Here is a 14,357-nt window from a genome sequence, read left to right on the forward strand (position 1 = left end):
AACCGGCAGGATATAAAATGTAACCCTCGTTATCCTGAGGCATGGGAGCCTTGCCCTTAACAAAATTAGACAATCTTTTAGGAGGGGCACTAAGTTTGACATTGTCTCCCCTTTGGAAGCCAATGCCATCCTTGATGCCAGGGCGTCTCCCATTATAGAGCATACTTCTAGCAAATTTAAATTTTTCATTTTCTAAGTTATGCTCGGCAATTTTAGCATCTAATTTTGCTATATGATCATTTTGTTGTTTAATTAAAGCCATGTGATCATGTATAGCATCAATGTTAACATCTCTACATCTAGTGCAAATAGAAGTGTGCTCAATGGTAGATGTAGAGGGTTTGCAAGATTTTAATTCTACAACCTTAGCATGCAAGATATCATTCTTAGTTCTAAGGTCGGAAATGGTAGTATTGCAAACATCAAAATCTTTAGCCTTAGCAAGCAATTTTTCATTCTCAATTCTAAGGCTAGCAAGAGAAATGTTCAATTCTTCAATCCTAGCAAGCAAATCATCATAATTATCTCTAGGGTTGGGAATTGAAACATTGCAAACATGAGAATCAACCTTAGTTATCTCTAGGGCTGCATGATGAAAATCCTTGAAGCCGAACGATGGCTGAAAGGTACCAACTCCCACGGAGTTGCGTTCCTCCAACGATGAGGCGAAAAGACGGCGGGTATCCCCCATCCGGGGGCTTGGAAAGTGGAAAGACACGATGCATAAGGGAGCGCGAAGACATGGTCGCCTTCCGAAGGGGGTCACTCTCCTTTTAAAGGCAACTCTCCCTACTTGCGCCCCCAGCCGTCACGGGCTGAGTCTTCTCCAACATGCTCCAAGGCCCTCCCCTGCGGCGCGGGGGCTGGGTCCTGCATGTCATGCAAGCCGGCTCAGAGCAGAAGAAGCCAAACCGCTGCGCGCGGTGCACACGACCGCCCAGCGGTTACAAGTGACCCTCCACTTTTGCCCAGACCAACGGGCGAAAGGGGCGGGCAGCCATGTAGGCGGCATGCAACCGCGCCAAGTGGACGCGCTTCTCCGACTCCCGACACGCCCAGCATGGAGGCCCAGGCCCACGCGTCACGCAACCGGCGCGTCGGATGCTTCATGCAAGCAACTGCACCGCCACTTGCGCCACCACCGCGCCTCCTCGATTGTGGAACCAATACCGCGACTCGAGGCGACCCAGCGCACGACCAGGCAGCGCCAGCCTGGCGCGGCGGTCAATGCGGCCAAAAGTGGGCCGGCAGTAATGACGGTGGCAGGCGGGCGGGAGCAACGGTCACGTCGTCAGCCAAGCTCACGTCCCATCCGGGGGCAGCAAGAGAACCCCCTCTCACGGCGTGAAGACAACGCGCCCGTGATCCGTTCCTCGAACGGCTCGCGCACGCGCAACGGCCGCCCCGCCAACCACTCGCCCCGTCGCATTAACTCCACAGCGGGACAGGCGGCGCTTCTGGCAGGAGAAGCGGGCGACGCTTCGCCTTCGCCGTAATAACCGCGCCAAAAAAGGTACGCCACGTCGTTCGATTTCGTATCCTTTTCCTTTTTTCCTCTTTCTCTCTCTCTTGCAACAGGGACCGGGAAAGGGGGATACCCCGAAAAGGATCCTTCCCCGTGAAGGAACCAGGCTCCGAGCCCCCCTACTGATCAGAGGTTCGAAGGCTGGCCCCCCGAAGGGTTCGACAGCCGCCTCAGATCCCGTGGGCCCTACACCCACTACTGGTCAGAGGTTCGAAGGCCGGCCCCCCGAAGGGTTCCACGGCCGCCTCAGGCTACTCGGGCTCCGCGCCCATTACTGATCAGGGGTTCGAAGGCTGGCCCCCGAAGGGTTCACAGTCGCCTCAGACGCCGAGCGAGGGATGACCATGGGTACGTTCGATACATAACCAAGGCTCGGGCTGCGCTCCCGAGGTACCCTAGGACATTTCCGAGACCAGCGGGAGCGAGCTTGTAACGGAATCCCATCAGAGGGAGGCATCGAGCCCTCGGACCCCGTCGCCAGGGGACCGGGTCTGGCAGATCACCCGCAGGTACTTTTGGGCGTGCCTCTGGGCCCCTAGCCGACCCCTAACGAACGGGGCACGGACGTCCACTCGGATTACCCGCTTGCGGCTCACCGGAGACACCATGTTCGGCGCCCATCGAGGGCAACATGGCGCTTTCCCCCCCTCCTCCTTGCGGAAAGGCGACGCAGGGGCGTATGTAAAAAAGCCGAGTCTGTCCCTGATCGCCCTCTCGCCCTGTGCACAGGCTCGGGGGCTGCTCTCGCAAACTCGGCTCCGGCCGAACCGTTGACAGCGTCAACGTACCAGCCGAGAACTTGGGACCCGACCGTACACCCGGGCTACGGCCAGCTCGCATGAGGGAACAACCAGACCAGCCGAAGCATTACGCGAGGCATTAAGACCTCGAAGGAGTGAAACCACTCCTCCGAGGCCTCAGGGGCTACACCCAGCGGGTGCGCTCGCGCGCACCCACCGGAACAAAATGCAACCGAGAAAGGCTGGTCCCCTTGCAAAAAAGTGCGACGAAAGCCTCCAAGCGAGTGCTAACACTCCCTTCGAGGCTCGGGGGCTACTATCGGGGACCATAATTATGGGTACCCTCAAGACTCCTAATTCTCAGCTGGTAACCCCCATCAGCATAAAGTTGCTAAGGCCTGATGGGTGCGATTAAGTCAGGGATCAGTCCATTCGAGCGACTCGATCACGCCTCGCCCGAGCCTAGCCTCGGACAAGGGCAGCCGGCCCCGGAGGATTTCCGTCTCGCCCGAGGCCTCCCTCCGACGACGAACATATTTCCGGCTCGCCCGAGGCCCTGCCTTCGCTAAGAAGCAACCCTGACTAAATCGCCGCACCGACCGACCAAGTCGCAGGAGCATTTAACGCAAAGGTGGCCTAACACCTTTATCCTGACGCGCGCCCCCCGGCAGAGCCGAAGTGACTGCCGTCACTTCGCCGCTCCACTGACCGGCCTGACAGAAGGACAGCGCCGCCTGCGCCACTCCGACTGCAGTGCCACCTGACAGAGTGAGACTGACAGGCAGTCAGGCCCTGCCAAAGGCACCATAGGAAACTCCGCTCCGCCCGACCCAGGGCTCGGACTCGGGCTAAGCCCCGGAAGACGGCGAACTCCGCTCCGCCCGACTCAGGGCTCGGACTCGGGCTAAGCCCCGGAAGACGGCGAACTCCGCTCCACCCGACCCAGGGCTCGGACTCGGGCTCAGTCCCGGAATACGGCGAACTCCGCTCCACCCGACCCAGGGCTCGGACTCGGGCTAAGTCCCGGAAGACGGCGAACTCCGCTCCGCCTGACCCAGGGCTCGGACTCGGGCTAAGTCCCGGAAGACGGCGAACTCCGCTCCGCCCGACCCAGGGCTCGGACTCGGGCTAAGTCCCGGAAGACGGCGAACTCCGCTCCGCCCGACCCAGGGCTCGGACTCGGGCTCAGCCCCAGAAGACGACGAACTCCGCTTCGCCCGACCCCAGGGCTCGGACTCCGCCCTGGCCTCTACCGACGACCTCCGCCTCGCCCGACCCAGGGGCTCGAACTCGGCCTCGACCATGGAAGACAGACTCGACCTCGGCTTCGGAGGAGCCTCCACATCGCCCAACCTAGGGCGCAGGCCAGCCACGGCAACAGGAGGCGCCATCATCACCCTACCCCGAGCTGACTCGGGCCGTAGGGAACAAGACCGGTGTCCCATCTGGCTAGCTCCGCCAGATAGGCAATGATGGCGCCCCGCATACTCTGTGACGACGGCGGCTCTCAGCCCCCTTACGGAAGCAAGAGGACGTCAGCAAGGACCCAACCGCTCCGACAGCTGTCCCTCCGCCAGGCTCCATCGCTCCTCCGACGGCCACGACATCACACCAGCTGGGTGCCAAAATCTCTCCGGCTGCCACATCGGCATGTACTTAGGGAGCTAGCTCTCCCCCGCTAGACACGTAGCACTCTGCTACACCCCCCATTATACACCTGGATCATCTACTTACGCCTATAAAAGGAAGGACCAGGGCCCTCTTAGAGAGGGTTGGCCGCGCGGGGACGAGGACGAGACAGGCGCTCTCTTGGGGCCGCTCGCTTCCCTCACCCGCGTGGACGCTTGTAACCCCCTACTGCAAGCGCACCCGACCTGGGCGCGGGACGAACACGAAGGCCGCGGGATTCCCACCTCTCTCACGCCGGTCTCCGGCCGCCTCGCCTCTCCCCCCTTCGCGCTCGCCCTCGCGCTCGACCCATCTGGGCTGGGGCACGCGGCGACACTCACTCGTCGGCCCAAGGGACCCCCCGGTCTCGGAACGCCGACAGTCTTGTTTACAAAAGTCGGCCTTGGAGTTTTACCATCTCCTATGTCAATCTCCTCCAAAGGATCACCCGATGTAAACCCCTGTCCTAGTTTATCAAGATCTCTGAATTCCTCTATCATGTCCCCCACAGAGGAATCAGATGATCTTTGTGTGATGGCGGGCTTTCCGGTCTCGGGGACCGGATCATCTGTAACAATGTCTTTACGCTGTGGTAGATGTTCGGTCATAACGTTCGAACTGATTTGTGAAAGACCAGACCATCCGGCCTTAGAAGCCGAACTGTCTGTGACCAAAGACTCATGAACTTTATGTGTACTCATCATTTAAACTTTATTTAGGATTTAGCTGATTCTCCATCAGCTCTAGCATTACAGGAATGAAACCTTTCTTATCTATACTTATGAACTGATAATCATAAAAATCTACTCCTGTGAGACATGTAGCAGTCTCATAAGTCCATAGTACAGGGGCATCAGCCACAGCGATACAGGCCGATACATCAGCATGTACATGTTCTACATCATCGTCTACCCATTGTATTAACATTTGATGTAATGTAGAAGGTATACATTGATTGGCATGAATCCAATCTCTGCCTAGGATTAAACTGTAATTTCCTTCTATATCAGCGACGAAGACTGCAGCAACAAGGGTCTTAGTCCCGATGGTTAATTCAACGGACGTGACTCCCCTGGCTTTGATCAAACTATCAGTTCCAACACCGCTAAGGGTCCTGTTGGTCTTGACAAGTTCGTCATCTTGTTTACCTAATTTTCTGTATAATGAATAAGGCATTAGATTTACAGCCGCCCCTCCATCTACCAACATTTTAGCAATCAGTATCCCATCAATGTGACCACGCATGAAGAGCGGCTTTAAATGATTTACTGATTCCTTTGGTTTAGTAAAGGTGGCTTCTTTATGACCAAAATCAAACTGGGCAACAATAGGTTCATCGTCGCCGACAATAGTACAGTCGGCGGAAAATGTAATAACATTTACATCCATACCTAGGCGCTCTGGAGAAGCTTCATAGTCGACCAGGTCTTCTCCCAGTAGGTCGTCCTCTTCCATTGATGTTGGCATGTCGTTGGAGGCTTCCTGGTGTGGTGCGGACGGTCCAGACTCCGGGGGCGGATGGTCCGCGCCCGGTGCAGATTGTCCGGCCTTGTTGGCCAGGCTATCTGATATACCTGCAGGGTGCTGCACAAGTGCTGTTTTATTTTCTATTTTTTGTGGCCGTTTGTTTTTCCTCAACGGCCTTTGGTCTCCATTTCTTTTGCGGTGGCGGTTACTATGGATGTGTGTCATTGAATATCTTTTCCGCCTCCTTCTCCTGGCTCTCCTTCGCTCTTAGGCACTGTAATTTCCGCTTTTGGGACCGTGCCAATCCTGCTGGGCACCATCGAGGCATGGAGTATTTTGGATCGGTTGTTTTGATGGTAGTCGTATCTTCTTTTTTGGTTGTGTTGGCCGATTCACCAAAAATCATCGACCCTTTATTATCTTCCTGTATGACAACATCTGCAGTACCTATTTTGATGATGTCCTTTTTTGTTGTTCTTTCGGTCGCTGCAGGTATATGCCCCCCTGCCGGATTGGTCGGCCTTTGAGGTCGAGTACTCCGGCACTCTTGTTGGGCATGTGCCTGATGACCGGATTGAGCGGCGCTCAATTGGTCTTGTACTGGATGTGCCAACCTGTCAAATACAGATGTTTGGGGTGCCCCCAAGTGGGGTACTGTGGCATCCCAAATGGATATGGTGGCATGCCCCACATTTGATTTGGGACATATGGTGGAGGTAAATATGTGTATGGATATGGCATAGGCGGATAAGGGGGTGGAGGTGTCCATGTAGGTATGTTAGGTCTCAATTGTACAATATGACCTTTCATTTCTTCCGATTGGTGGGGTGGTCCAATCGGCCTGACCTGACGTTGCTCATGAATGGGTGAGCGGGGTCGCTTTGCTGGCCGGTCACTGGGGTCGGCCTTCTTTTTCACGTATTTAGACAATAATTGATCGAAAGTCGGGCCAGTTTTGACCAACCGACCAGTTGCCTTGAATGTATTTGTTTTCCACGTACCTATTTCTGGTCATCGTGGTTTGAAGGTACATGGCCGTTGCGAGTCTTGAGTAGGGCCGGACCGTCCGCTGGAATTATCCGGACCATCCGGCGTGGTCCCGGACCGTCCGCGCCTGTGTGTCGAACCGTCTAGGATGCGTAGCACGAGTTCCTGCTCCTTGGCCAGTACTTGCCCCCCAGTGCTGGAGGTCGTGATGGTCACTTTAAGAGTTTCCCCTCCATCGGGAGTCTTCTCGGCCACTACTTTCCTGCAAGAAAATTTATGATTCTCATCGGCCTCTCTTGCATCGCCGATGACTATTTCTTTGCCTTTGCCTTTATCGACTGTGTTTGGCCGAATCAGGACTTTCTTGCCTTCGAAGTCGATCATGTTCATTGGAAAATGCTATGTGTCTATCTGCATTTCTTGAAATTTTAATCGTCCTTCGTTAATGGCCGATTGAATCTGTCGACGGAATACATTACAATCATTAGTGGCATGAGAAAATGAGTTATGCCACTTGCAGTATGCACAACGTTTTAATTCATCGGTGGATGGAACAGTATAATTTATTTTAATATTGCCATTTTTGAGTAATTCATCGAATACCTTGTCACATTTGCCAACATTAAATGTAAATTTAACCTCCTCTTGTCGTTTCTTTTGAACCGGCTGTAAGGAGGAACAAGCCGAAGATTTGGCCAAACCATTTCAGTAGCATACACTTCTGTTGATTCGTCATCTCAGCTACTTTGGTCGCACTCTACTATATGCACGTTGTGATGAATTGTTTTAGCAGTTTCTTTGCTTCAGCTTTCACAGGCCAAAGCTCTCTGGTGTAACTGTGCTAGTGTAAAAAATTGGATGCCTTCTAATCTTTCTTTTAAATAATATCGCAGACCATTAAAGGCTAATCCTGCTAGCTATTTTCTGCTAAATGAATTTGGAAGCATCGGTTTCTTGTATCCCGGAATCTCCGGATGTATTCATTAACCGATTCGTCCTTCCCCTGTCGAAGGGCCACTAGGTCTACCAGATCTAATTCATAGTCACCGGAGAAAAATTGATCATGGAATTTTTGTTCTAAATCCCCCATGACAAAATAGAATTAGGAGATAAAGTGGCGTACCATGCAAACGCGGTTCCTATTAAAGACAATGAAAATAAACGTACACGAAATGCTTCTGTGTCGGCCAATTCTCCTAATTGTGCTAAAAACTGGCCTATGTGTTCGCGCGTGCTTTTTCCTTGGTCACCCAAAAATTTTGCGAATTCGGGTATCCTGGTTCCCTGTGGGCATGGGTGGTGATCAAATCGGCTGTCATAAGGTTTCTGATATGATTGCCCCCCAGGGACCATGCTTACTCCGAGCTTATCTCGGAACGCCCCAGCTATTTCCTCTCTCACTATGTCAATGGCAGCCGGTGCGAGACCACCGGCTCTCTGGTCAAACATAAGTGGGGTTGGCTGGATATTAGCATGTTGTCTTTCCCCCCATGGTGTTGAGCTATGCGGTGCATTGCCATTTGCCCTATATGGCTCATAGGATTGATCGTTCCTTTCCGGCCTTCTAGGTGGGGCCGGAAAGCTTTACTGCGCTCTGGATTTTGAATTAATGGGCTGATGCATAGCATAGTGTGTTGGGAAGTGTTGCTGGGACGTGTGAGGATTCAATTAACAATCCTCTTCAAAAAGGTCATGCGTGGACTGTCTGGACATTGGCCCGGACCGTCCGTGATTATATGCGGGCCGTCTGTTGTTGTATGCGGACGGTCCGACTGGGTAGTTTAGATTATGCGCCATATGTTGTGGTTCGGGTGCATGTCTAGGTAACTCATTAAAAATGGGCCCGACTGTTGCTGGCCCGGACGGTCCGCGCTCACGTGCGGACGGTCCGGGCATGTGCAGATCGGCTGATTTACTGCCGATTTGCGATTGCTCAGGGTATGTGTCCATCGACATCCCATAAAGGGGTTGTGACTGGTCGTGACAACCTGTAGCCGATGTATTACGCTTGTTACCCCCTAATTCAACCTCGTGCGATGAAAAATTTGATATACTAGATTTATCAAATGCACGTACTAGTCTTCTATAATCGTTTTGCATACCCCCTATGATATTTGTTCATCTACATAATTCTTAAGAGATTGTAGCTCATTTGTATTACTTACATTGGGGATATATGGTGTGGGTCGGAACGAAGCCGGATCCGTCGCCCGTTGTCGGATGACTTTATTGTTCCTGTCCACCTTGAAGTTGGCTAGAAACTTTGCTCTCGCCTCTTGAATTAGCTGCTCCTTATGCTCCTCGAACTGGAGTTGTTCGTCAGCCGACAAGGTTTCCCAAGTCGGCTCTATGATGTTGCTGGAGGAGACTTCAGAACTATCCCTTGAACCGGCCATTGAGGGCCGATTTGATGGGTCTAGATGTGTCTTCCCTAGCGGAGTCGCCAAAAAGTATGTTGACACCTTTTTGAGGCGTCAATTACTCAACATGAACCAGCGGCGGTACTTTCTGCACAGGGGTGGACGGTCCGCGGCCTGGTGCGAGGCTAGGGTTTACTGCCTGACGGCCGGACGGTCCGCGCGTGCGCAGGGGCGACAGAAGATCGCCGGTGGCGCCTGGATCTCGCTCCCGGGAGGGACCCCGTCGGGGAGGAGAGATCCTAGGAGATGTCTAGGCTCGGCAGACCGATCTAGACTCCTCTAATCGACATAGAGTCGAAGAGAAGCGGAGAATTCGAGGATTGGAAGACTAAACCTAAACTAGACTAGAACTAGTCCTAGGATAAAATGTAAATTGTATTGATTGAAGGTTCGATTCCTCCTCTCAAATCGGCCGTATAACTCTCTATTTATAGAGGAGAGGGGCTGAACCTTTTACAAACTAATTTCCGAGCTTATCCCGAGATTCTCGTCAACAAACATAGCAAGAAACTTGGAACGCTAATCTGTTCTGCGCTTGCACGGACCGTCCGGCCCACAGGCGCGGACTGTCCGGACCGTGGACCGTCCAACCCCAGGGCCGGACCGTCCGGCCACTCATTTTGGTGCCCAATAGCTTTCATTTGTTGTTGCATTTGCCAGAACTGCACGTCCTCGATTCAGCACTGTCGATCGTGCAGCTCCCAGAACATTCCGATGTTCTGAGAGATCGAGATGTGCTCATGTGTATCGTCAAGCAGGCATTAGCAGAGAGAGGGGGTCAGAGCCTCAGAGGAGCCACCTGTACTGTACATTCTTGTGCTCTGCTTCTCCCAAGCTCTTCAGAGTGCACAGAAGGATCATGAGTCAAAACGCCCGAAACCAACCAACCCCATTTTTTTTACAGCAAAAGAATGTTCCATCTTTTTCTACAGCAAATCAACGTGTTACACTAGCAGACTAGCTAATGCCATGTGAATCACCATAAAAAATAAAATGAAAATAAAATAAAATCCACCGATGCCGAAGGCGAGCATCAGCAAACAGAACCAAACAATCTGTCTGTCTAGCTTCTATGCATCCTGTGATCCACCCATGCTGCTGCTGTACCCTGCAGATTTCTACCGACGAAGAGACGATGCAGCACAGCAGCTTCTATTTCTATGTCTGCAGCGCTGATCAGGACGACATGACGGCGGGAGGAGCGCAGACGAGGGGGAGGCCGTCCTGGTCGGACTCCGTGCTCCGCTTCTTGTGTGGGCTGGACGACGCCTGCCGGTCGCCGGCATTGGCGCCAGGCTCGGCCTCGGCCGCCGCGGCCCGTCTCCTGAACGAGGCGATGCCGCTCCGGCAGAGCGGGCACGGGATGGTGCCGGCGATCCCCGGCGCGTCGTAGGACCTGATCACCGAGCACAGGTCCAGCGCGCACTTGACGCACAGCTCGTGCCCGCACACTGCCAATGCCATGCCCATCAGTCAGTGAGGGTGTTCTCAGTTCAAAAGGATTTCACCGACAGACGACAAACCTTCGGCAGCGACGTTGCAGGGTCTTTCGAGGCAGACTGCGCATGCGTCGCCGTCGTCGGCGCCGCCGTCCATGGTGTCCATTGGCAGCGACGACATGTTCAGAGCCAGGCCGCAATCCCTGCACGTATCATCGATCCATCCATCCATGTTCAGAAAGTGCTCGTGATGGTTCTTATTGAAACGGCGGTGGGTACGTACCTCGCGAGGGTGATGACGCTGGCGAGCGGCGACGAGAGGTATGCGGAGGGCGGGAACCTGGGGATGGGCAGCAGAGACTTGGGCGACAGGACGTGCTCCAGCCAGTGGCACCCCCACGTCCTGGCCACGTCCACCGGGAGCCACCTGACTAGCCGAGAACAGCCCGAGCGTCATTCATGGGGGGAGCCCAGTCAGCCCACCCACCATATGATATGATAAGAATCGTTACCCTTACCCGTTGCAGTTGACGGCGGCCCTGTCCGCCCCGCGCGACACGAGGATCTGGCAGCACTTGACCTCGCCGCCGGCGGCCGCGTAGTGCAGCGGCGCGCTCCCGGCGCCGACGGACGCCATGGGCGGCGCGGCGCAGGGCAGCGTGCGCGCGGCGACGTCGGCGCGCTCGTCCACCAGCAGGTGCACGCAGTCGGCGTGCCCGTGCAGCGCCGCCAGGTGCAGCGCCGTCACGCCGCCGCCGCCGCCGCTGGCCGCCCGGTTCACGAGCTTGCTCCTGCCGCTGCCGGCGCCCGCGAGCAGCAGGCGCGCGCACCTGACGTGGCCGCCCGCCGCCGCCACGTGCAGCGCCGTCCTGCCGCTCAGGCTGTCCGCCTTGGACACCTTGAATCGAAACAGATAACCACCATCGCCCGTCGGTCGGTTGCACTTGCACTGCGCTGGGAAAACAAGGGATGGCGCTAGCTAGCTACTCACGTTGCATCTGAACAGCAGCAGCGTCTGAACCACCTCCCAGTGGCCGAACCGGCACGCCTGCATCAGCGCCGTCTGCATGCGCAGTCGATGGTGACCCAAAACAAGGAGAAACGTGAGTGTGAGATCGATCATCTGCAATCCTCCTCCACTGCTGGTTGGTTTGACCTGCAATTAATTACCTGGCCGTAGATGTTCCTGCCGTTCACGTCCGCTCCGTTCTCCAGCAGCAACGCAGCGATCTGGGCGACGAACAATGTTAAAACGAAGGAACAAAACAGCTGGATTATTATTATTAAGACTCTGATCGACGTCAGCTGACTAAACTGTGCATGAAAATGTGCACATGTAGACTAGGGTCAATACTAATCAGCTGGACTGGATTATTATTAGTTTAAATTACATCTCAATCTACCTCAACACATGTGGATTGAGTTCAATACCAGAACATACGAACTAAACTTTAACTGTGTGTGTGCCTGCCTCCCAATAGATATACGTACTGTACCAGCGGCGTAAATGATGAATCATCAGATTCAGATCAAATCAACCAAAAAAAGTTAGACCTACTATTACCAGTCTAAATCGCTCACAACAGGTGACAACATCAACGACGTAGAAACAGTGATCCGTGTGTGTAATTAGGCCACCACTTGCTGAATAACGTAACGTCGTGCAATAAAACCGTCACGGGTCGCTCGTCACGTGCTTATAGTAGTATATAACGAAACGATCTTGGTTTGGTTTGGTTTGGTGGACGACATCTTCTGTGTTTGGCGAGATTTTTTTCAGGCAGGCCTGGCGTACGTCACCTCACGAAATTATGTCAAACGACGCTGGCGCGTTGGTTTAGCTAAAATCTCATCAAACTGCTTAATAACTTTGCTTTCCTCGACCCTCTTACCAATTAAGTTGCAAGTTCCAACCAATCGATCGATCGATGGATCGATATAAAAGGTAAGCTAACAAAGACTAATTAGCACAAAATATCAACGTTCTAAATATGATGTGTTGTTTTTGGCTGGCACAATCGTTTTGCAAGGCAGCTTCTATATACTAGCTACGTGTGTAGTAGCTAGGGAGAGAAAAAGAAAAACCGACCGGATGTTTATTTTGTAGCAGAGCATGCAGCAGCAGTAGTGCTGCACCACCGGCCGACCCGGTGGCCGCGTACCTCGTGGTGGCCTTTGGCGGCGGCGAGGTGGAGCGGCGAGCTGAGGCTGCCGAAGGCGGCGCAGCGGGCGAGCCCCGGGTTGGCGTCCAGCAGCCGCCGCACCTCCGCCGCGTCGCCGTCCCTGGCGCCGGCCGCCAGCCGCTCGCCGAGCCCCGCGCACCCGAGGGCGTTTCCCATGCGCGCGCGAGTACTCGAGGGGTAGCTCCGCTCCTGCCGGTGAGCTAGCTAGCTAAGCTTCGTTCGACCTGGAGCTGCTGGCCAGTTAGCTAGCTCTAGCTCGCGAGTGGTTGCAGCTAGCCAACCAGCCTGGAGGCGGGGAGGAGGAGGCGCGTGTATGTACGTGGCGGCGCTCGACGATCACGCTGCAAACGCGCGCGTGAGGAGCCGAGCTGCCCGGGGCCGGGCCGGGCGTTGGCGATGGCCGCCGCGCGCTAGCTATCGCCTGGCCTGGCGGGCGGCGATTCTCTGTTACGTTGGGTGGAGCAGCCGGTGGGGGTCTCTTCTCTTATACGAATACGGCACTGCAGGCGCCGCCGGGACAACAACAACACCTATGGCTGCCTCGTCAATCGTCGTCTAGAGTGTCTGCCTGCCCCTAGTTTCTCTGGGTAAATAGTTTAAAAGTGTGTGGCCTCATAATTTGCAGAAACACCCTTGTGCATTAGCTCTTCTACCTTTCTCATCTTAGCAGAGAACATAGGAATAAGATGCACAATTCTAAATCCTTAGATGTGACCCAAGAGTTGCATCTCTGGGTAGGAACAACCCAAAAATTTAAAGAGATATACCAGCTGTCCGGGTCACCTCTTCCTAGATTTATGCAAACATAAGTCTAAGGCAGTACGTACTTGCTAGTACGTAACCTGCTACCATTAAGGTGCTGAGCGGTAATGATTCACACTCAATTATCAGGGTTAACAAGTTTGAATACGTCAGTATCAGTTTCTAGTGTGGTACCCTATTACGGTTGGAATTAAACAAATAAGGTTTAACGTTATTAGTTACATGTCACGTACTCACATTACAAATGTGTTTACTAAACAGTACCTAACTCTGAATCGAGTATAGCAACTCTCCGTGAATTCATACCAGCATTCCGCTAATTCGTTATAGCATTCTCTCTCTTTGATCACTTGGCAAGTGTAACAGCTAACATGCCATTTCTGTCTCTTTTTTTTTGTCGTCACATTTATGGTCCTCGGTCTGGATCCACTCAACTAACAGATACTCGCTCTATAGAAAAAGATATAACTATATATAGGTTGCGTTAAGTTTCTAGTGAGTAATATTCACATTTATAACTCTAAATTGATTATTATTAAAAAATATTATATAATTAATATAACAGGATTTAATTGATACCATAAATATGTAGCCAACAAGTAGTTTGTTACTTCCTCCATTCTAGATATAATGCAATCCAAATAAGCCTAACTAATTGTTGGCTACATATTTAACGGAGCTCCACTAACTTTATATTCACCAAAAAATCAGCTTTATTCTAAAAAAAGACATCTAAACGCAACATATATATAGTTAATTGCACATATGGTTAATTGGTTATTGCAACTAAAAAGTTTGGTGAGTTTGGTGGAACAGATTGGATGCTCTAAAAAAATCATAAGGGTAGAGTTATGGACCATTAGAAGACACTTAGATAATTCATTTTATTTATTATTTGGATTAGAAATATTTTAAACTAATTAAATTTATAATTATAAACTACAGCTCCACGCTGGAGCTGAACCCAAAGCAATCTCAAACACCCCTTCGTATAGATCTCTAAGTGATGCTCCGTAAAAGGCTCTTACGTATCTTCTGATGGAGTCACTACTACAGGTATCCTCTATACAGGCGGTCCGGTTAGCCTCTACACAGGCGGTTCGAGGAACCGCTTGTGGTGCACCGCCTGTGATGTAAAACAACATCACAGGCGGTCAATCAAAAAC

At 52.7% G+C, this 14,357-nt stretch overlaps 1 protein-coding gene across 2 annotated transcripts; it reads right to left on the reverse strand.

Annotated features, from left to right (window-relative positions):
* Positions 1-9,671: 9,671 nt before the first annotated feature.
* LOC103638148 (probable E3 ubiquitin-protein ligase XBOS36) lies at positions 9,672-13,435 on the reverse strand. Of its 2 annotated transcripts, none has more exons than XM_008661132.4 (7): positions 12,409-13,435; positions 11,417-11,476; positions 11,238-11,309; positions 10,765-11,144; positions 10,530-10,673; positions 10,331-10,449; positions 9,672-10,258 (listed from the first exon to the last, which is right to left on the reverse strand). In XM_008661132.4, exons 1-7 carry the CDS (start codon positions 12,583-12,585, stop codon positions 9,984-9,986), a joined length of 1,227 nt encoding a protein of 408 aa, XP_008659354.1. In that variant the 5' UTR covers positions 12,586-13,435; the 3' UTR covers positions 9,672-9,983. The 2 variants fall into 2 exon arrangements, with proteins under 2 accessions (XP_008659354.1, XP_008659352.1); XM_008661130.4 differs by having other exon boundaries at positions 10,530-10,677; positions 12,409-13,419.
* Positions 13,436-14,357: the final 922 nt, after the last annotated feature.

Source organism: Zea mays, chromosome 9 (genome assembly GCF_902167145.1).
Source record: "Zea mays cultivar B73 chromosome 9, Zm-B73-REFERENCE-NAM-5.0, whole genome shotgun sequence".
NCBI classification, from domain to species: domain Eukaryota; kingdom Viridiplantae; phylum Streptophyta; class Magnoliopsida; order Poales; family Poaceae; genus Zea; species Zea mays.